At 39.0% G+C, this 24,298-nt stretch overlaps 1 protein-coding gene across 1 annotated transcript; it reads right to left on the reverse strand.

The window, feature by feature from the left end:
- Positions 1–22,775: 22,775 nt before the first annotated feature.
- Positions 22,776–23,801, reverse strand: LOC110776033 (uncharacterized). Its single transcript, XM_021980612.2, has 2 exons — positions 23,595–23,801; positions 22,776–23,498 (listed from the first exon to the last, which is right to left on the reverse strand). Exons 1-2 carry the CDS (start codon positions 23,799–23,801, stop codon positions 22,776–22,778), a joined length of 930 nt encoding a protein of 309 aa, XP_021836304.1.
- Positions 23,802–24,298: the final 497 nt, after the last annotated feature.

The following is a 24,298-nucleotide window of genomic DNA, read 5'->3' on the forward strand; positions in this document are numbered from 1 at the left end:
TTTCCAAATATGATTATGGGTAAAGAAAGGCACCTAGCTTTTGGACAAGGCACACTTCAACATGTGACTACCTTGACCATGGCAATGTCGCACAATACGACATTTACAAGAGAAGTAGCAAATCACTACTCGAACATACCCCGCACTAAACGAGTCTGGTTCAAACTATTCATGATCCGTTTCACCATGAATGCATAAAAACGTATGCAAAGCATTATAGCACCAAGCCAATCCCGTAGCTACAATTGGGGGCTTGAGAAAAACACTCTAAAAATGCTCGAAGTGACGATTTTATCGCAAATTCTCGACGCTAATGCTATACATATGTCATAGGGGCTCAATCCTAAGCTTTAATCGTGCAAAACGAACCTTAGAATGGCTACAACCCCTCCCAAATTCTAAAGCACTACTTAGAATATATAAAGTCACCCCACTAACAAGGGTAACTGAAAATCGCGAGTCACCAAAACTCCGATCAAACCACTGCACATAACGCTCGCCCTATAAAGCGCCCGTTACACAGTCTACATCGTTCCAAAGCAAAAGCGAAAGAAAAAAAATCAAAAAAAAACTGTCAAAGTTCTGCCCAGAAATCATTTTCAACGCCCAGAGCTGGGCGCCGATATCTTTAACGCCCCAGCCTGGGCGCTGAATATCTCTGCTTGCTAAATCTTTCCCTGATATAAAAACAAGAAAGAAACACCTATGAATCCTCGCATCGAACGAAGTAATAAGCCCTGCAAACCCACGCAGAAGGTGCTACACTTATTCGAGCACCTGAACAAGGCATGATGAAATACTCCAATGCAAATGATATCCCAACACCTGGAAGAATGTTCTAAGACACGCCGTTAGGCCACACAAGCCTACGTCGCACCATAAGTTCAACCGTGCCACGGTACAAGTCTAAAAGAAGAGTAAGGCATGTTGCACTAATGTAGGCACAACCAAGAGCACGTGTAAAAGAGGCAAAGACTACTTATCGCCCAAATTCAAAATGCAAGCCACACGACTTCTACATTAAGGATTAAAGGTAGCAAAATATTACCTACCACGGAAGGGATAGCTCGCACCTACACGAGCGGAACCCCAAGGCATCTTTTTCGAAAGAACCTAAATATCGTACGCCAAAAGGAAGAATCCCAACATACATACTTGGAGGCTCCAATGCTACGAAACAACCATAGCAAAATAAAAAATCTCGAACCAAATGTTTGAACAATCGAAAGGGTACGATGTTTGAGCCCACTTCATGAATGGGCCTGAACCCTATCAAGCTCCCAAGCAAACTATTCAAAATCAGTCGTTGCTCAAAAAAAATGAAACAATTCAAGCAATCTGATTAATGGACCGCACACAACGGCCATGCTATGAACGCTCGTTCGCACATACATATCATCATTCACGAACACGTTCAAAAAATATAAGAGCGATCAAAGTCTTACACCTCAAGGTATGTTCCTCGGGCCATATAGACTCGCCCAACTATCGCAATAACTGTACTCCTTAAGAGCAACAGTTCCTTAAAATAATCGCCCCAAAGCAACAAGCACCGTAGTCCACCAATCGGCTACGGCTTCTCAAGAAAATCATCACGTTCTAAAAATAAAGAAAAAAACAAAAGAAAAGAGAATACATAGAACTTCCAAAGTGAAATAAACGAATGAACAAGAGGCCAACTGTGTCATCAAAAGACCAGCCCAAACAACACTTTCAACGCCCCACTTGGGCGTGAATTATTTCAACGCCCAGGCCTGGGCGCCGAAAATGATCACAGACCCAAAAAAAAATAGCTCTGACCTCACGGCTTTGTTAAAAGTAGCACGCCACTACAAAGATCGCTCGCACTTACGAGCGCAATCCCAAACACGATCAAGGACATTACGAAATGCGTATCCCCAAGAAACCTCTTCAACAAGAAATGACCGTCAAGCACGAATTCTTGGGGGCTCGAAAGAAAATATAGAGTATACAAAGTTAAAAACAATATTCTCAGACTACGCTATACGAAGTCCCGTGTTTGGATGTCTCAAAAAATAAAAAATAAACCGGTTTACGACCTCAAGACAAAGGTCGCCGTTGATACCTGTACATAGTCCCCTAATCAAGGACCCAGGTAGTGGCAAAATTGAGCCGTAAGGACTAACTCAAAAGGATGATGACCACAAGACAATGGTCCGTCTAAGCAACCCACATTCAGGTTGCAACTAAATCCGAGCATCCCTCGGAAGAATTCGCTCCTGCAAGAATAAATGAAAAGAAATTCTCAAAAGAAATCACAAGAAAAGAAATGGAATAGGGACTTGCCCACCTCAATCGGGCAAGATCGCGGCACACGAATCCCAAATCGAAAAGACGAATTCAGGTTCGCTCACCTCCAGCGAGCGGGGCGTCCACCCTTAACGGACAGGGCTCGCCCACCTTCATCGGGCGGGGTCTGCGTCACTAGCCGCACAGGGCCTCAGTTTTCGAAAATGAAAAGAAAATAAAATCTTCAAAATAAAACAGGCTCGCCATCTTCAGCCGGCGGGGTCTGCGTCACTAACCGCGCAGGTCCTCAGTTTTCAAAAAATGAGATCTTCAAAACACAAACAGGCTCGCCATCTTCAGCCGGCGGGGTCTACGGCGCAAACCACGTAGGTCCTTATTTTCAAAAAAAAGCAAAACAAATTTCAAAAACAGATTCGTCCACTTCTATCGGACGGGGCGTCCACCCTCAACGGACAGGTTCGCCATCTTCAGCCGGCGGGGTCTACGTCACAAACCGCGTAGGTCCTTATTTTCAAAACATCAAAACAGATTCGTCCACTTCTATCGGACGGGGCGTCCACCCTCAGCGGACAGGCTCGCCATCTTCAGCTGGCGGGGTCTGCGTCACTAACCGCGCAGGTCCTTAGTCGCTGCAGCGATAACTTTTGCTGGATTTTCCTTCGTTTTACGTCCTATAAAAACAAGGGTGCTGGATTTTCTTTCGTTTTACGTCCTATAAAAACAAGGGGGTTTTCTCGTTTAGCTAGCCCTGAAAATAAGAATCTTTAAAAACATTTTTACCTCGTGATTGGGCTTGGCCAGGCCCAATTACACTTTACAGCTTTGATTTCGAAAAACTCTGTAGCTACTCCTAATGACAAAGTGAGGGAGTTTCTGCGCACCTTTAGATCCTTCCAATGACAAAGTGAGGAAGTTTCTATACTATTCGTTGACAAATCCCAATGACACGTGAGGGATATGCCAACACTTCAAGTGATGACCCTTAAGTCAAATGTTATCACTCGGGGGCTCGTGAGACCCTCGCAAAGCAGGTCACATACACCATGGCTTGTGTGACGCACTCCGTCTAATACTTTGACCATCGTCTTACTCCGAGACTCAGTCAAAGTGGGGGCTAACTGTAGACACCTACTTTTGTCCCCATTCCCGAAAGGGAAGGTTCGATGATGAAAACGTAAATCTCCACTTGACAACGCATCTCCTATAAAATAACGAATCTCAATTCCCCTTTTCATTTCACCCGAAACCTGCTATTTATGGAAACCTGCTAAAAATAGTAACTGCCGTAAAGGGTAGTTGCTAAAAGTAGTAAGAATAAAAAGATAGAAACCTGTCAGAATTAGGTGTTGCACTCCGACATAAATCCTAAAAGAGATTGGAACTGTAAAAGGAATTCTATTCCTATCGCAGTTCGATAAAAGAGTTAACGTATTAATTAAACTCATAACGAACCTAGAGTTCGTAAAGGGCCCAGACGCATTCCGTCGTAAATTGATACGCACCAAATAACTCGGATTAAGTCTCTTAATGAACTCCATACTCTAGAGTCCAATCTGACAAAGAACTCTGCCATACCCTATTTTCAACGCCCAGCCCTGGGCGCCGAAATCTTTGACGCCCAGAGCTGGGCGCCGAAAATACCTGGGACGGATTCTTTTCCTAATCCATTTCGTATTCAAATTCCTGAAAAACTATCTTTCTACGCCACTTTTTCCTATAACTAGACCCCTAAGTTCGACGTGAAAAGAACACACAACAACACACAATTATATTCTGAGTATTGACTCCAACCCTTAGCCTAAGCCTCTCGCTGCGAAACTATTCACGCGTTCTGTCGCAATCGATCCATAAATCGAACAGAACGTATCCTGTCCCATAATTGAGATTCGTTAAATAAAAAGGAGAAATAGCAAAGTCAAAGTGGTTAGTTTTCTGAGAACCGTGACGCACCTCTCAAGGGTGCGTCGTAATGTGTCCCTTTTTGATGATTTAACTGCTTTCCTCGCCCTTTTTATGAACTGTTAAACTAACTAAATCTGATTGTTCTATCACGCCTAACAAATATAATATTTTTGGGAAATTGGATTATCATGCTAGGTCCCTTAATACTATTTAAATCAGATAATCACGATCGATCTAGTATTATATGTTGCATATTGCTAAAATCAACTCAGATTAGTTTAATAGTTAACGCATGTCCCTTCAATTATTTATGCTGAGCTAGTAAGGATATCCTGCCTCTGGAGTTATCGACGAGCGAAGTACTCCTCTCGGTAGCTACAGTCCCCCGAACCCTCAATCTCTACCTTGCGGGTGTATGTTGAGAGATCCCCACACCAGGGATCACAAGGGAACCTACGGCTGTCGTGGTCAAACATAATTGCACTCCCTTTATGTCACGATAACCGGGTTTTGTCAGTTTTTCTCATTGTCGTTAAAAACTGAATGGCGACTCCTATATTACTAGTCAATTGGGTGTAAACTCACAGGAAATCCAATTACACTTGATTGAATAAAAAGAATCGTCACACCCACGAGGGACGAGGTCACGCATTAGCCTCGTGCTTTTTCGACCCCCTCACACCTGCGTGTTGTGTGGTTGTGCCTTGTTGCGCTGCCCACTCGTCCCTCACCTCGTCTCGCGTCGCGTCGTAGCTCAGCACCCCTGCTGTGTGTGCGCGTCTCGCCTGTGCCCGGCGCCCACTCGTCGCCTGTCCTTTGTGCGCGCGCGCGCCCTGCTGTGGTGTGTTGCGCTGCTGCTGTTGTTGTGTGCTTGTCGTGTGCGATGGTTGGCATACACACACGACAATTAATCATTGTGTGTGTAAGTGTGTTGATCAATTGTTTAATCAAAAATTTATTTTCAAAAATATTAATTTTCAGTTTGAAATTGATTTAATTGTTGTAATTAGTTTAAATATTTGGGTTGTTTAAATTAATTAAAACGGTTATGAACACCGTATTGGGTTAGTATTGTGTTTTAATTAAAGAATTTGGTTTTGATGATTGAGTTTATAATTTTCAGATTTTATAAGTTTATAAAGTGTTGACTTTTGAAGTCAAAACATGTTTTCGGATTAAACTATTGTTAGGGTTTTGGTTTCAAATTAATTAAGAAATTGATTCACATAATTTAATGACAATTTAAATTATGGGAATCAAATTAAATTTTCAGATTGTGTATAAGCTTTAAAAGTTGGTTTTTAAGGGTTTTTAAACTAAAAAGTCAATGTTTTTATGTTAGGACTTGAGTTGACTATTTGAGACTATTAAATTAACGATTAACGATTGATTTCTAATTAAACTAAGAGTTTTGAACCTTAAATAGTTGCTGGAAATTTATTAAACATGGATAATAATTTAGTTCTCTTATTTTGTTTATAGGAGGTGATTTCTAGTGAGTCGTGATTCTCACAGTGGCCCCCGTACTTAGGTATTCCAGGTACGTACAAGACTAGGGTGACCACCCATCCCTTGAGGACTTTGTGAAGTGAATTGAATGCGAATCATGTGAACTTATATGTGTTATGAATTCATGTTTGATGATTGGGAATGAATATGTTATTATGAATTCATGTTTAATGTTGAGAACGAGCATGTTATTATTATTATTGAATCTATGTGAACGAGTATGTTATTAATTGAATTATGCTTTATAGATTCTGTCGAACTATCATGTTATGGACTTTTATAATCGTTGAATTATGTCAAGCATGTTGTTCAAGTTGGTTTGCATGTATGAGTAGTGCGCATGCAAGTTGTTATTATTATTATGCTATAGTACAAGATGTCTAGCATAATTATTGAGCCAAGTCGAATATTGCCAGTGAGCAATATATATTCTACCAAAGGGGTAGAATATGTTAGAGAGTCTATGTGAATTGAATTAAGGACAATTCATGCTAAGGGAACACCCCGCTTGTTAATAGGCAATGTCGGGTTATCTCAAACAGTGTTTTTGAGAAGGAACAATGGGAGTAATTTCACTTGAGCCTATGTTTGATCACAAGTCCTAAAGAAGTAAAATAATGAAGAGTCATTGTTGAATTGTTTAATTGTTTAATTGTTTAATTGTTTGTATGTTGTGTCTTAAGTAGAGTTTTGAGTCGCCTTGAACATAATATACTAATTAACGTTAAGTGTAACCCAAAGAGCTTCAAAACTCTTGGAACGTAGATACCTTGAGTATGAAAAATGGGGGGAGTCTTGCCGGAAAACTTGTACTCCTAGAATGATACAAGCCGTTGTTTCATTCTCTTTTATGCCGTTGTGCATTGGAATTCCTGTCGGTATGGCCCGACTGTCGGTATGGCCCGACTGTCGGTAGTAGCCCGACTTATTTTGGTGTATGGTTGGCTCCCATCACCCTTTTCTTTCCTTTTGAGGATACGTTACTTTACCCGTTCGAATCTACTTTTTATTAAACTGTGATTCAAGAGTCGTGTCAAGTGTCGAGTCCTGTCTCCATGTTTGTTTGTTTATTCGTTTATTATATGGCTTTTGCATGTGGATTATTTAATCTGTCGAGTGAAGCATGTTAGGATAGAATGTTATTCTAGCTTGTTCGTACTCAGCTTTTGCTGACTTCGTGCTTCATGTCTTCTGGTCATGGCCTTTTCCTTAATGACCCTATGATGATCCATCAATTGCATTTGCGTTGTTGGGGAGTAGATTTTTAATAAAGCAGGTTTGTAGAGATAACTTGCGGGAGAAGTTATCATGGGATTCGTGTTGAGAGTTTAATTTTTCCGTATTTATAAACTCTATTATTTTTTATTTAAAGTCATGACTACTATTTTCAGTTAATGGGTTTCAAATGGTTTAATACTTTGGATTTGGGCCTCAGTGGTTCCAACTTGTTTTAATGACCATTAACTATTTATTTAATATGTTTTAATTCTGGTAAATAGCCTTAGCCGTTATCACGGTGACGGTAATATCTTGGTAATTCCTGTGTTTTAAGTCGGAAAATGTTTTATAAAAAGCAAGGAATTATTAGGGTATTATATATCATGACAAGGCTGGGTTTGTTGATGAGTTTGTTGCGGAAGTGTAGGTTGGTCATTATTTTTTCAGAGTGCTCGTGTGCTTTTTGTTGTCATGGATGTAGGTTCTCTTCATAAAATTGCTGAAAAAGGTGGGAGAAATATCTTTTATCCAGCTTAAAGCAAGATAATGCAGTAAATACAATAGCCATTGAAGGCACATGATAGTTAAATTCCTATGATGAAGCTTCAGACTAAATGAGGAGCGATGGTCCAAAAGCCTTAGCGATAGCATCAATGTCTGAGTGATGGCTCTACTCGTTTATTAAAAGTTAAAGCTTAACTTCTTAAGTACTTGTTGTAGTTGAGGTTACGTTTGTGAAAATTAATAGTTCCAGACCCTGCTTTTTCTTGCATGTCTTACCTCAAGAAAATTCTGATGGTTTAGAATATTGATTGAGCTATTGTAATTTGCAAGGATTGTATTTTCAAATCCCCCCCCCCCCCAACTTCTACCAAAAGCTGCTTTCTTTTATCACACTTTTTTTTTCTTTCCAGGCATACAAGAGAGTATGAGATAAAAGAATAAATCACCCTCAGGTTAACACATAAATCTCAACATAATAAGTACCAGCTCATACCAAACAGGTACATAGACGCATCAAACAACACAAATTACTAGTGTTAGCTTTAATCTGTATAATTCACCATATCCTAGAATTGTGAGCATCAATACTACTGATAATTTCTAGTATACGGGAAGCACTGTCATCATGTTTTGTTTTGTTGGAAGCTTGAGTCATATGCAAATCTGAGTAAACAAACCTAAGCAAGTTCAAATGCTTAAGACACAAAAAATACGGAATTCATAACTTAATTTGAGTAAAATTCAGAACTTAATAAAATTCAGAACTTAAAACACAAAAAATAGCCCAAATTAAATTTAGAAAGGGCAAATTTGAGTAAAAAAACCTAAGCAAAGTTCAAATGCTTCCTCTTTCTGCTTCAATTTCGAATCATTGCTGAATTAATAAAGACTAACTTTCAATTTGAGGGATTCATTGGGTACCGCAAATCCGTCCTTCTATCTCCACTTATCTGCAATTTGAGGACTTGAATTGGAGGCGTGCGGTGTTGCCGATGGCGAATGTTGAGAAGGAACAAGAAAACGCGACCGATGGCTTGGGAATTCAAGAGACAAAGAGCAAAAGGAAATAGCGGCGAGTGATCGTTGCGAAGGAAATCCTCAAGGATGAAGAGGGGGACTACCAGAGATGATACCTTTGTGGTGGCCGACAAATCAAAGATGAAGAGGGAGACTACCGACGTGAGATTTGTGAAGGATTAAGCAGAAATTTGCGATTGAGATTGCGTTTGTTTACTGGAAGTGTGTAGATCTGATGGAGATCGATCGAAGACGATAGCAAACTACCCGGGAATTAAAATTATGGAAATTAGGATGACCTAGCTAGTTGGTTGCAGCGATCAAATATGGGAGCAAGTTGCAACTTAGGAACCAATGTATTCTTGCAACGAACAGATTAAGGTGGAAGTTGCAATTAACCTAACTAATTGCAACAAACATCATGGGCGCGCGCTGCGGTTTTTTTATATTTTTAACTTCACTTTTCGCAACGCTCAATGGACTAATACGCTGTGACAAGGTCATTTAAAGTTTGACCCGCGTTGACCAAACCATTGTTGCAACAACTAGCGTGAGTTGCAAATGATGATTTCTCTACTAGTGATACTTGATACCTCCTTGGAAGGATAACACGTCAGCACCAGTAAAATTTCCCACATCATTTGGGGCCGTCTATGGGAGGTACGGTAGCATGGCCGACTTCCAGCTTGTGACAGAAGATGCACGACAAGATGAGAATCTCGTGGCTGCTTCACTTGTTGAAGCAACGAAAAATCTGCCCGTCTCGGTAAGATCATTGCGACAGATGCTAGTCAGCCTTCAGCAAGACATCACTGCAGAGTGGCAGACGCAAGTGCAACACTCTCTATTTGAACATAATGTAATTAACTAGTTCTATACATTGAACAAAATTTAATTAACTATTTCATTTAGATTGAACATAACAGAAATAAGTATTCCGTACAAATTGAACAAAACGATGATACTAGTTCTTTCAGTTGTCTATAGTGAAAGAACTGTCGATTGGTCATGTAGTGGTTGTTTGTTATACGTTAGTGGCGATGATAGAACCTGTCTCTGTTATGTTCGTACGGGATTACGTTTTGTTCAATTTGTACAAAATAATTGGTTCTTTTATGTTCAATCTGTGCGAAATGGTTAATTATATTTTGCTCAATCTGTACGAAATAGTTAATTATATTATGTTCAATCTGTACAAAATAGAAGTATTTGATTCATACAAATTGCATGAAAGTGCTCGAAAAATCAGGAAAAAGAAATGAAAATTATCTCAATTCTAAAGTCTTCCAAATTAAAAAAAATCGTCCATTGCAATCAAAATATGTATTCTAATTTGATTAGATACAGGTGACACTAAAAAAATCGAACTTATTTGCATTAAAATAATATCAATAAAGGTTGAGAGAAAATAATAAATGTGAGGGTTGGAATTTTTTTAAAAGGAAAAAAATGAAAATAAAGTCAAGTAAAATCAGGCTGCATTTAGCACCCCAAAATATACTCAAATATAGAATCCAATAAGAGGAAGACGAAAAGCTTTGTTGGGAATGAGCTAAGGGGCAAGGGACAGGGCTGGGAAACCTTAGGTTTTTTTTCTCTATCTCTCTCTAAAAAACGTGTGTCTCACATGTTTCTCTTTCATCTAGATGCATGTGCAATGAGGAAGTAAAAGTCACATGTTGTGATGTATCTGCAAAAACATAACACAGCAAAAATACAACAAAGAGAAAGGACATAAACTTTTTGCTGTCAACTTTAATGGTATTTTTTTTATTTAAATGATACTTTTTTTAATAAAGAAATTGTACTATAAAAAGAACAACGGTACATAAAAATCCCCTCAAAAAAAATGGTATATACAAAATAAAAATGGTACATAAATAAGAAAAATGGTATATGCATAACCCTATTATTTGTGACGCGCGTACCTCTGTGACGTATCTCTATTCTATAAGGGAACTACTGAGGTCATTAACGTAAATGACCTTTAAATGTCCCCCTATATAATAGCCTATAATATCCTCGATTATAATTAAATAAACAAAAAAGTTATTGAGATGGTTAGAGCATCAATAGTGGGAGGAAGTATAAATCCATATCAGGTATGTTTTTACAAAAACATATCACCCCACTAAACAACAAAATAGGATAAAGACAAACGCTAAAGGACAAAATTATTTTTTTTGGAAAATGGCATTCGTTTTTTTAAAATGGCGTTCGTTTTTGAAAAATGGCATATGTTTTTGATAAATGGCATCCATTTTTCCAAAATGGCATTCGTTTTTGAAAAATGGCATATGTTCTTTGAAAAATGGCACATGTTTTAATGTTTATCTTATCCCTATTTTGTCGTTTAGTGGGGGTGAGATGTATTTGCTAAATACATCTCTGATATGGGGCACGTCGCCCTCTCAATAGTGGTGCTATCTCTTATATTCCCACTCTTAGTCTCTCTCTTCATCCACCTCATTACCGCTCTTATTAAGAGTTAGGTATCAAAAATCCCAAGAAATACAATAGCTTTCACATTTTATATTTTTACTTTTATAACAAAAATGCCAAAAAGTTAAGCATACTACCCCCACAATGTGTCACTTCAACCCCCTCTTATTCTCTAAGCGGTACCTCTTATTTAGAGAATGTTTCCATCAACGTACCTCTAAATAAGAGGGAGCTAAGAGTTACCTTGTTTTTGCTAAGAGGTAGCTCTTAGAGCATCTTTAATGGTAAGCAAATTGATAAGTTGCTTTTATTTGCCATGTCAGATTTTCAAGCTAATATTTTTTCATGTGTATTTTGCTCCAATGGTTAGCAAGTTGCTTGAAATTTTTTAAACAATTTTTAAATTTATTTTTATGATTCAATTCACAACTTTATCAAACAAACAAAATTTTTTCCGTTGTTTTTTATCCAAGCTAATTTGCTTTGTAGAGCTAAGAGCAACTCCAATGGTTGTATTTAGGGACTTGCTTGCAATTTTCAAAACTTTCAAGCAAGTAGCTTAACCATTGGAGCAATTTTGTTAAATTAGCTAGACAAAGCAAATTAGCTCTACCAAGCTAATTAGCTTGGAAAAAAAATTAACTTTTTTTCCCTAATTATTAGGAATGTAAACGTAAGAATAGAATAAAAAAAAATTAAAAAAAGAAGTTAAAAAAAAAAAAAATTTAAGCTACTTGCTAACCATTGGAGCATGTTGTTGCTAGAAAATGTTGTTGCTTGAAAAATTGATGTGGCATACCAAGCTACAATGATATTAGCTAACCATTAAAGATGCTCTAATTTGCTTAACTTGGCTAATTGCTCATATGTACTCCAATGGTTGGCTAGTAGCTAGAAATGTTATGAAAATCGCAAGCTAGTCCCTACATGTAACCATTGGAGATGCTCTTAATTAAAATCTCTCTCTCCTTAAGAGGGGGCTAAAAGTCATCCATAATTGATGCTCTTAGTCAAATAACAAGGAAGGAATAATATTATAACAGGAAAGTAATAAATGAGGGAAAAAAGAGTCAACTTATTATATTGGATTATTCTTGTGTGGACCTGGTCCACAATAATATTAGTGTGGACCTAAAATTAATAGTTTTCTCTAGCACTTTTTTTTACCACATAGTGACCTTTACTGTTCATATGGTAACTATAATAAGCTGAACACCAAAATTCTTAGACATAGTAACCCTTTTTTGAAGCATAGTGACCCTATGTTTTTAAAAGCGAATTGTGACTTAAAATCACATTATTCAAGCACAACATGTATCAACGACACTAATTTGATACTTTTTTTCATAATAATCCTAATAAAATGCCAAAATAAATTAGAAACAAGTTGTTGACTTTATTTTAAGGCATGGTCCACAATAAATTTAGTGTGGACCAAGTCCATTTAAGAATTTTGCTTCTTAATTATCTCCTTCATAACATATGTTTTTAGATAGAACTCCATAATATATGTTTGTTAAAGTTTAATAATTTGGGGAAGAGGACGACACTTAAACAATTGTTGATCAAGTTATTGAAGAAAATAAATTAAACAGGTTAAGTTAAAAATATTGTGCTTTACTTTGTTATTACATTGTTAACTGGTTTGATGTTTTCTAAATATGTATAATACGTCAATTTTTTTTTTTTTGGGGGAGAAGGCTTTGAATAATTTTGTTTATATATTATTTCAGGTTAATGCGTACAATGTTTTAACATATTATTTCAGGTTAAAATGTAATAGTGCAAATTTGCTTTTTATATTTCACGCATCACGTACATATGAGACTAGTTTGGAATACATCACAGCATGCTGCTGCGCCAACCTCCATGTATAATGGTCCTAATGGAGTATGAATTTAAATACGGAGTAGTTTATCTACGGAGTATGCATCTCCAAAATTCCTACAGAGTACTTACAAAAATATTACGAGTAATATTTTTCTGGCTTCTGGGTTGAGTAAAACTACTCCTTACTTGTTCCGTATTATGTACTTATAATGGGACGGAGCGAGGTCAATTACATGGACTCATAACTAATTAGTTTATTGGTTGACATTCACCCAACTTCTACCTAAATTACTTTGAAACTATTCAGCCCAATTGACTAACAAAAGGTCTTGCGCACACTAGGTGTACAATAAATTTATTGTACACCAAGATAACTTTTACCCAATTTTTTGTAACTTTAACTTAGTTTTGATTAACTTTTATATTAGTAATAAAAAAGTTGATAGATAAACATTTTAAATGGTTAAATGATTAATTTTATACATTATTTGTCATTTTAAAGAAATAAGTTTTACTAAAATTAAAAAATTTATCACTAAAAAATACATAACTTTTACATATACAAGCTTAACTTTTAAGCATTTTGAGTTAACGTTTACTTTGGTGTACAATATTTATTGTACACCCATTGTAAATAAGAATTTGTGATTGACTACAAAAGGTCTTGCGCGCACTAGGTGTACAATAAATTTATTGTACACCAAGATAACTTTTACCCAATTTTTTGTAACTTTAACTTAGTTTTGATTAACTTTTATATTAGTAATAAAAAAGTTGATAGATAAACATTACGCCTCGCCACGACTATAGTACTGTACAAAAATATACTTTGTTAAGAAAGTATATTTTGTACTCCATTTGTATCCGTTATTAAAAGATTGTCTAAATCAAATTTTCACCTTATTAAGAAAGGAAGTGTGGAGTAATATGTCTATTTTGCTAATTAAAATAATATAATGTGATAAAAGATATGCAAGGATCACATATTATAAATAATATGCGAAAAATTAAAAGATGAACTGAAAAAGAAATTAGGGCAAAGTTTCAGAGACGGAGGGAGGAGGGAGTATATAATAGTCCACTAGTCCAGTTTTGATCTTTATGCACGTATTGCTGTGTTTGTTACGTACGTTAGAATATTTCAATACAATACATTATACATGCATACACTATCCTGGAAAATAAAAAAAATGCCACGCTATTCGACGCCCGCTTTTACGTATGTCGCCCGTTTTATTTATGGTGAAAATCCGATATTACCCTTATAAATTTACCCCACCCCAACTCATACATCACTTTCTCTCTTTACATAATATCTCCACCCCCTTCCCACCGGGGCCACCCATTTCCGGCACCCACCACCGTCATCTGCGGCCCACCCCCACCGCCGTCATCCAGGACCCACCACCGTCATCCACGACCACCACCACCACCGTCATCCACGACCCACCCCCACCACCGTCATCCACGACCCACCCACCATGAACGAGTTTGAAAAGGGTCCGAAGAAGAAGTCAAAGGCCAGCTCGTCGGGTCAAGTAGAGGGGATGCCGCCTACACCGTCGTCTACGTCCGAGTTACAGGTATGAATTTTTTTTTTTGAACTTTTTTTTTTTACGGAATAGGGCCAGAAATCCTATTCTTACCTAGGTATGGAATAGGAATTTCAACCCTATTCCATGTAAAACACGGAATAGGAATCTTGACCTTATTCCGTGTCTTACATGGAATAGGGCTAAGAATCCTATTTCATTCATAGGTAGGAATGAGAATATTGGCCCTATTCCAGCCTAGGAATGGAATGGGGATTATTGCTTTTATTCCATCTTTTTTGTTTTTTTTGTTTCGCTGGCATCAAACATTGATAATGATAGGGATTGCCAACACGCTAACTCTTGTTTTAATTAATGCAAAATTATGATTTAATAATTAGTAATAATTAATAAAAAATCGAACCTAATTAATAGTGAATAATAATTAAATCATATATAACAAAAAATAAGTAATTAATATTTAGAAATGATAAATAAGAATAATAAATGATTAATAACGAAAGTTTAGTAAAAAAAAGTCCCTCGAAAATTAGGGTTTGCTCTCTCTCGTCCCAAACTAGGGTTGTACGTCGTAGTGCGTTCGTAGTGAGTTATCGTTAGTGAAATCCTGATCAGAAAGTGACCGGCAGTGCAACAATGAGTACGTCGGAGACGGACCTGGTTGAGGAATGGGGGAAGCTGAGATTGACGGAGGAGGAGAGTGCGGTTATCGGGGGCGATTTCGAGTGCAACGATGAGGAGGTCAAGGTGCAAATTGCCCTGACGATGGTTGGAAGGTTAAACACAATCAAACCATATAACATGGATGCAATGAAAAGAACGTTGGTGAATGTATGGAGAACGAAGGAACAAGTGGCCATTCGCATGGTGGAGATGAATTTATTCGTTTTCCAATTCTTTTGCATGGAGGACAAGGAGCGGGACATGGAGGGGAGTCCATGGTTCTTTGATAAAAAGGTTTTGCTGCTGAAGGAGGTTCTCGGAGACGAACAACCATCTAAGGTTGTCTTCTCCACCTCTCCTTTCTGGATTAGAATCAAGGATGTGCCGTTCAATAGAAGGAACACCGAGGTAGCCTATGGTATAGGGGAGACAATGGGGGGATTTTTGGAGTACGATGATGCGGACCCATTAGGGTGGGAGGAGTTTATGCGAGTCAAGGTGTTGGTGGAAATTGATAAACCATTGCGAAGGGTTGTAAAAATCGCTACAGGGCATAACTCATCGAAGTGGTGTGGTTTACAGTACGAACGCTTGGAGGATTTCTGTTTCTACTGCGGAAGACTGGACCATGTGGACCGTGATTGCCAGGCACCGGTCCCCAGTGGTGAATCGAAGGCGGTGGTGTATGAGTATGGTCCTTGGCTGGGATCATCACCAAAGAGGAGGGCAAAATTATCGTATTACGAACGGGAAAGGGCGAAGCAGTGCTTGGCAAAAATGCAATACTCTCGCACCCAAAGACTTCCAGGCTACAATGATCCATTAGCAGTTAGGAGAGGTCCACCTGGACCAGCAAGGAAGCTTTGCTTCCAAACCCCTCCCCCAGCTGTTGAAGCAGGAAAGGACGTAAGGAGCATACACCCTCCTCCTGGCTTTGAGCATGTAGTACGTCTGGCGGAATAAGGGAGACTGTTGGTTTCGAGTGAACATGTAGGGCAAGGAGTCGTTAAGGAGCCGTTGGGGATCAAAGAAGCTAATGAGAAGGTGGTTCTGGTTGAGTCTGGTGATAAGGAGGGGCGCATAGTGCTGCAAAATCCTCTACCTCGCACTGTGGATCCCGAGCAATGTGATACCCCTATAAACTCAGGCCAGGCTGCTGTGGTTTCAAGTAAGTGCACTCAATTAGGCCCCCTTGGCTTGCCACCTTCTACGGGTAAGGGGTCTTCGTGGAAAAGGAAAGCTAGAGCAGCAAGTAGTAAGAATATGACTAGTAATGAAAGGGAACGTGGGGCAGAGTTTGTGGGGGATGTTGGGTCGAAAAAAAGGAACTTGTGGAAAGAGTCAGAGTATGGATAGGACGATATAATCATGCAGGATGTTGGAAAAAAAAACAAAAGGGTGTCAATTCTGAACTATCCGGAGACAGTTTAAATCAAGTAGAGGGAGTTGGGTGTGACCAACCCCTCGAAAAGCAATGAAAATATTAAGCTGGAACTGTCATGGGCTTGGCAACCCACTGACAGTATTTGCTCTCCGGGATTGGTGTTGGAGAGAAAGGCCAAATATCGTCTTTTTAATGGAGACGATGATTGATGCAGGAAGATTGGAACGGGTTCGTAATATGTGTGGTTTTGCAAATGGTGTGTGTCTTAGTAGTGTGGGGCTATCTGGTGGCATGGGGTTCTGGTGGAGGGACATTAATGTTTCAACAGGCACCTACTCGGTGCATCACTTTGCGGCAGATGTGTTGGATCATAACAATGTTCCGGTTTGGAAGGCGGTCGGTATTTATGGTTGGCCGGAAGCGGAGAATAAACATTTGACATGGGCTATGATGGAGAGTATTAGACGTAGCATCCCCCTTCCTTGTGTGATGTTCGGAGACTTTAATGAGATTGTTAGCATGCTGAAAAGACGGAGGTGCAACAAGGAGTGAAAGGGTGATGGACGCTTTCCGGGGAGCTATAGATACCTGCGGTTTTCGAGATTTAGGATTCCGGGGCAGCATCTTTACTTGGAAGAGGGGCACGACCCCGGGCTCGTTCGTGCGAGAAAGATTAGACAGGTTCTTGGCAGATTCGGAGTGGTGTGATATGTTCCCTAATTATAATGTGCGAAACTTCCCTATGTATTGTTCGGATCACGCCCCAATTCTTTTGTCCACTATCAACTATTAAGAGAGGGGTAGGGGAGAAAAAGCCTTTAAATTTGAGGCATTATGGTTGTCCAAATCCGAATGTGGAGAGCAGGTATCGGCGGCGTGGAGTGGGAGTGCATGGTCGAGTGTTGTGCAGCGCATTGCAAGGTGTGCGGATGCTTTGAGCTCATGGGCATCCACAACCTTTGGGAGTATTAAAAAGAAAATTAGAGTGGCTGAAGGTAAATTGAGAGAGGTACAAGCTAGATCACCAGATGCGAATATGCTACAACAGTGTGCTACTCTTGCGGCTGAGTTAGATATGCTCCACCAACAAGAGGAATCGTATTGGCACGCAAGGGCTCGGGAAAACAACCTTCGTGATGGGGATAAAAACTCTTCTTTTTTCCATCACAAGGCAAGCCATAGGCGGCATATCAATTCGATTCAAGGCTTGCTGGATGATAATGGGGGTTGGCACTCAAAAAGGGAGGATGTGGAGTCAATGATCGAAACCTATTTTCGATCGTTATTTGCGTCGGAGGCTCCATGTGGGTTCGACGAGGCAATGGCTGGTATGGATTCGGTTGTGACGGGAACGATGAATGGCGAGCTTGACACAGAACCGACGGACGATGAGATTAAAGCTGTTTTATTTCAGATGCATCCCAACAAGGCACCGGGCCCAAATGGTATGCACGCTCTATTCTTTCAAAAGTTCTGGCATGTTGTTGGTGTTGATATTATTTCCTTTGTGAAGCAGTGGTGGAGAGGTTTGGTGGACTTAAATGAGGTAAATAAAACTTGTGTCGTCTTAATTCCAAAGTGCGAAAATCCAAAACGCCTTACGGAATTCAGACCCATAAGTTGCTCTAATGTGCTCTATAAAATTATCTCGAAAACTATTGAAAACAAGTTGAAGCCTTTTTTAGGTGATATTATTTCTGTCAACCAGAGTGCTTTTGTTCCAAAAAGATTGATTACAGATAATGCTTTGGTTGCGTTCGAGATATTTCATGCAATGAAGAGGAAATGGGAAGGGAAAGAGTGTTATGTGGCTCTTAAGCTTGACATGAAAAAAGCATACGATAGGGTGGAATGGATTTTTCTGGAGAAAGTCATGTACAAGCTCGGATTCAGTGACCGTTGGATTCGAAGGATTATGGACTGCCTATCTATTGTTTCTTTTTCTTTCAAGATTAATGGACGCATTTCGGGAGCTGTCGCCCCATCTAGAGGGCTAAGGCAAGGTGACCCTATATCTCCATACTTATTTCTTATTGTTGCTGATGCGTTTTCTACTTTAATTTCAAAAGCGGCACGAGAGAAATTAATTCATGGTGCGAAAATTTGTAATCGAGCGCCTAGAGTGTCACATCTATTTTTTGCTGATGATAGTCTGTTGTTTAAAAAAGCATCTGTCAGAGAATGCTCAGTGATAGCTGATATAATCAGCAAGTATGAGAGAGCATCGGGTCAAAGTGTGAATCTTGATAAAACGGATGTTGTCTTTAGCAAATGTGTAGATTCGAATCGGCGAGAAGAAATTGTGAACACATTGGGGGTCAAGGAAGTTGAGAAACATGAGAGGTACCTTGGGTTGCCAACAATCATCGGGAGATCAAAGAAGGCAATCTTTGCATCCATTAAGGAAAGAATTTGGAAGAAGCTACAAGGATGGAAGGAAAAATTGTTGTCAAGACCGGGAAAAGAGGTTTTAATTAAAGCGGTAGCCCAGGCTATCCCTACTTATATGATGAGCATCTTTAGGCTTCCGGATGGACTAATTGACGAAATCCACGCCCTTATTGCCCGGTTCTGGTGGGGGCCGAATGGAACTTCAAGAAAGATGCATTTGCAATCATGGGAGTCTTTGTGTAAACCGAAAACAACGGGTGGAATGGGGTTTCGAGATTTGAAAATCTTCAACCAAGCTCTCCTTGCAAAACAAGTGTGGCGTCTCCACTACGACCCCACGTCGTTCGTACACTCGGTCTTGAAAGCAAAGTACTTCAAACATTCTTCGGTGCTTGAGGCTCGACACGGTTTTGATCCTAGCTATTCTTCGAGGAGTTTGTGGGGATCAAAGTCACTCCTATTGGATGGGTTGAAATGGAGAATAGGGAGCGGTGCTAATGTCAAGGTGTGGGAGGGGGGATGGCTGCCTGGCACGAATGCGGCTCCGAAGCCACGCCCAGGCTCTACTGTGGTTCATGACCTCTTGGTCGCGGATTGTATCGATCATCATTGTCGAGAATGGAAAATTTCGATGGTCAATGAGACTTTTTCGGAGGAGGATAGCAAGCTGATTATGTAGATTCCACTTTCACTATTCCCTACGGCTGATTCATTGTTCTAGAGCCAAACAAAAGACGGTATGTACTCGGTTAAGTCTGGGTATTGGTTGGGTGTTCTTGGCCGCGAACAGGCGATAGCGAGTGATAACTCTGACTTATGGAAGCTGGTTTGGAACCTTGGAGGACCACCGAAATTGGCTCACTTCATATGGCAGGCCTGTAGAGGTAACATGGCGGTGAAGGAAGTCCTATTTCGAAGGCACATTGCGCAATATGAGTTATGTGTTTGTTGAGGCATTGAGGTGGAATCAATCACCCACGTTCTGTTTGAATGTGAGGCGGCAAGGCAAGTGTGGGATAGATGCGAGTTCGGATGCTGCTCCGAACGGTCCGCTGGGTGATCGCCTTCGATGGTGGGAAAACAAGCTATCAATTCATGAAGTGCGCAGTATTATGACCCTTGCGTGGGCTATATGGTTCCTTCGGAATAAGTTTGTGCACGAGAATGAGAGCCCATCACCATGTATAACGGCAACGGGTTTTCTAAGGTTGGTGGACGATTACAGACTATACTCCCAGAAGGTGTTCTCCTCGCAATTACCTGTTGACCGGGTTGTGTCAGCAACCACATGGACTCCACCACCGGCGGGGTTGATCAAAGTGAACGTCGATGCTCATATCCTAGATGGGATCATGGTGGGTCTTGGTGTTGTTGCACGAGACCACGTGGGGAAGGTGCAACTGACTGCCACAAAGAGGGTGTCGACTGCGTGGAAAGCAGAGATGGCGGAGGCAGCAGCAGCGAGGTTCGGCCTCAAAATTGCTCGACGGCTAGCCTATGCTAAGGTATGGATGGAATGTGATGCGCTAAATGTGGTACGAGCAATCGATACGAACCAGAAGGGTGCCTCTCCAATCTTTGTAATTTTTGATGATATTCGCAATTTGGTAAAAGATTTTTCTGTATTTGTAGTCTCTCATGTTAAGAGGGCCGGCAATACGGTAGCCCACCTAGTGGCATGGGGGGATACTAAAGGTAGCAACGAACTTATTTGTATGGACTTATTCCCCCAAAGTATTTTGACTTTGGCGGAACTTGATTTGCAATAATATGTCGGCCTAACTTTTCCCTAAAAAAAAAACGAAAGTTTAGTAACTAATAATTAGTGATAATAAATAATGAAAATAAATAATTAATACGGATTAATTAAAAATCAGTAATGTTTATTAAATAATTAAATGATATATAACAAAAAAAAGTAAGTATTAATAATAGTAATAGGGTCATCATTCCTATTTGAGAAGCAGTAAGGATTTTTATTTTTATTTTTTTGCAATGGAATGAGGTTAATATTCCTACTCCAACCCCTAGGTGGAAATAGGAATACTAGCCCTATTCCATCCCTAGGTAATAGGGATGGAATAGGGATCTCAATCCTATTCCATGTTTCTTGTTCTTTTTATTTCGCTGGCATCAAACATTGATAGGGATTGCATCCAACACGCTAACTCTTGTTTTTTTTGTTTCGCAGACATCAAATTAGTAACGCAAAATTATGAATTAATAATTAGTAATAATTAATAAAAAATCAGTAATTAATAGTGAATAATAATGAAATCATATATAACAAAAAATAAATAATTACTCCCTCCATTCCTAAATGATCTTCCTATTTGGTGTTTGGGGTGGAAAATAAGAAAATGGAATCTTGTAATGATTGAGTGTAAGAGAAAATAATAAAGAAATGAAGAAAAGTAATAAAGAAATGAAGGAGAGAGAAGATATTTTTATTAAAGTAATAAAAAAAATCATAAAAGTGGGGTTGAGTGGGTGAATGGGGAAATGTGAATGAATTAAATAAGGGATGGTGGGGAAATTTATGGTAAAAAGTCATGTCCAAAAATAGAAACAGGAAGATCAAATAGGAATGACATTTATAGAAACAGGAAAATCAAAAAGGAATGGAGGGAGTAATATTTAGTAATAATAAATAAGAATAATAAATGATTAGTAACGAAAATTTAGTGTAGTAACTAATAATTAGTGATAATAAATAATGAAAATAAATAACTAATAATAAAAAAGAAGTAAGTAATTAATAATAGTAATAGGGTCATCATTCCTATTCCTACCTAGTGGAGTAGTGGGTCAGTTCCTATATGAGTAGCAGTAAGAATTTTTTTTTTACTTTTTTGCAATGGAATGGGGTTAATATTCCTACTCCAACCCCTAGGTCGAAATAGGAATACTAGCCCTATTCCAACCTAGGCATGGAATAGGGATCTCAATCCTATTCCATGTATTTGTTGCATGCCCCATGTCGGTTTGTTGTCCGTGAATTTGGATGGGTGTTATCAATTACCTACTTTTATTTATTTTATTATAATTTTCTTTAATTGCTTTCCTTCTTTAAAGTTGACGTGTGGTTTTGTTCAAAAAATTTGTCCATTTGTTGTTTGTACATATTGCATGAATGAACTATATTTATGACAATTGCTTATTCAACACTTGTTTATCCTATCAGATTTTTATTTCCCATTTTCTTTTATTATTTATTTGCCCAACTATATTTATGACAATGGCCTAATATATAGGCATTTAGTAATCATAAACACCCACTAATTTGTTTTATTTAAGACTGAAAAATGGGTCAAATATATACGGAGTATTAGAAATGAATTATGTCGGATAATAAGGAAACGAGTATGCCGGCATTTGGAGTAGAGTACGATTCTAAACTATTATTGCCTAATAATTAAGAAATAATCTATAGTACGGTTCGAAACAATTATCGTAGTTTTGAACATAAGTAAAATTAGTAATAATAAATAATGACATAAGTAATAAAAAAAAAACTAGTAATGAATAATGAATAATATATAATATATAACAAAAAATAAGTAATTAATAATTAGTAATAAATAAAAAATAAGTAATGGATAAAAATTAATAATATATAATATATAATAAAAAAATTAGTAATTAATCATTTGTAATAATAAATATGGTAATTAGAATAAATTATTAAACCGGTTAATGTTCAATAATGCACTATTTAATAAATACCTTTTTAATATTAGATGGCGGGCTTTCGTTATCTAAACGTTGAAGTTATAAAACGTAAACGTGTCCAGGACTCCGGATAACGACATCAAGATCGCGAAACGTGACAGCTTCGCGTAGGCGGGAAAGACAACCTTCGGATAGCAATGTGGCGTCGCAGTTTCTGTCCTTTCCTCAGCAACAACAACAGTCTGTGTTATTTCCTCAGCAGCAGCGTCCTGTGTCCTTCCTTCAGCAGCAGCAGTCTGTGTTATTTCCTCAGCAGCAGCGTCCTGTGTCCTTCATTCAGCCGCAGCAACTTCGTGAATCAGTCTCGAAATACCTCTAATAACTGCAACATCAGAATTTAATACCTCATCAACTAGGACTCAAAAGTGATCTGCATCCTGTGCGGTCTCCTCGAGGAATTGGGGAATATTCGCCCCTTCCCCAATCCGCAAGGTCTTCCAAAATGGATCAATCAAATCAATGTACAACCCAACACCACCTTGATTAGCTGTGAAAATGGTGCAAGCACATGGGAGTCCGTGGGTCGTCAACAAAGCACAACCGCAACGCTCATACACTTCAACACTCAACTCCCACATCCTTTTCTGCTCTTCTAAAATAAGGTGCAAAGCATGATGTGAAACACGACCGGTAAGATGTTGAAACAGAAATCCGTCGTACTTCACACCATGCTTCTGTCTCGAGCTCTCTAAGCGATTTTTAATCTCAATGAACTGGTTCTCAACTGCAGCATGCACCTTTCTGAACACAGTATCCAATGCCCCATGTGAATTGCCAAGCCAACTCTTCAAAACTGAATGTTGGCTCTCGACCCTACAAGTTGTTCTGTTTCCGAAATGAAGAACTTTGTTTGTTTCATATCGAAGGAACTTCTCTTTATGTTTAAGCCATGTACCATGGACATATGTCATAATTGCCGTCCATCTTGACCAATTCTCTTCCATGTCTGCGACTGCCGCATTATATGCATCCTCTGAAGTAGCATTCATGATTCTCTTCCACACCCCGTTCTTGAAATATTCACCATTCAACTTGTTTCCACAAATCTTCCCAACATGAGCCTCTACATCATTGTTGATATGCTATGTACACAACAAGTGAGCTGTGTTGGGAAACACCTCAGCAACCGGTTTCAACAGGCCCGGTTCTTTATCCGTCAGGATTGCCTTTGGGCTCACGGAGGCCCCGAGGAGCATCTTCAACTTTTCCAACACCCATCGATAGTTGTCTGTCGTCTCATCTTTTATAATTGCATAAGCGATCAGAAAATTCTGATTTGTCGGTGTAACACCAACAATCTCCAAGAAAGGAAATCCATATTTGTTAGTCTTGTATGTCGTGTCCATGCCAATGACCAATGGGTATGTACGTAGAACTTCCACCATTGAAGGGTGGGCAACGAACGCGTGAGTTACCGCCCTACTCCCCCCTTCGACGGCGATCCATTGAACATACTTGTGCTCTTTCGCCAGGTGCAAGAATTGTTGAGCGGGATTTCTTCTTCATTTGCATCCAGTCTAATTTTATCTTTGTAGTTGTAAATGTGCCTCATATTAGGATGATCATCTGGATACTCTGTTTTCACGGCGGACATAATCACTTTTGGCTTGGCATGCGCATTGTTCATCTGACGAATGAGATTCTTAGCTCCTGGACTTAAACCACTTATACCTCGATGACCCTCTTCATACACAACCCAACTATGATTGTGCGTGCCATGACCTTCACGATTAACAATTTGCCACTCAAAATCCATGCGTTGGACACATTTCACTTAAAATTTACAACCGCACGCCTTAGTTTTTGTGTCTAGTCGTTCCGCCGCCTCCATATCTCGAGCACATTTTCTCCTTCCTCGGTCGCATTTCAAATAACGATACCC

This window comes from Spinacia oleracea, chromosome 6 (genome assembly GCF_020520425.1).
Source record: "Spinacia oleracea cultivar Varoflay chromosome 6, BTI_SOV_V1, whole genome shotgun sequence".
In the NCBI taxonomy this organism is placed as follows: Eukaryota; Viridiplantae; Streptophyta; class Magnoliopsida; order Caryophyllales; family Amaranthaceae; genus Spinacia; species Spinacia oleracea.

What these genes read in the sequence shown, in the direction of transcription:
- LOC110776033 (XM_021980612.2), bottom strand. Translation starts at nt 23,801, where the DNA reads ATGGTGGAAGTTCTACGTACATACCCATTGGTCATTGGCATGGACACG. An exon ending in AGATGCTCCTCGGGGCCTCC is followed by an intron (nt 23,499 to 23,594) that starts GTGAGCCCAAAG and finishes TTGTGTACATAG; the next exon opens with CATATCAACAATGATGTAGA.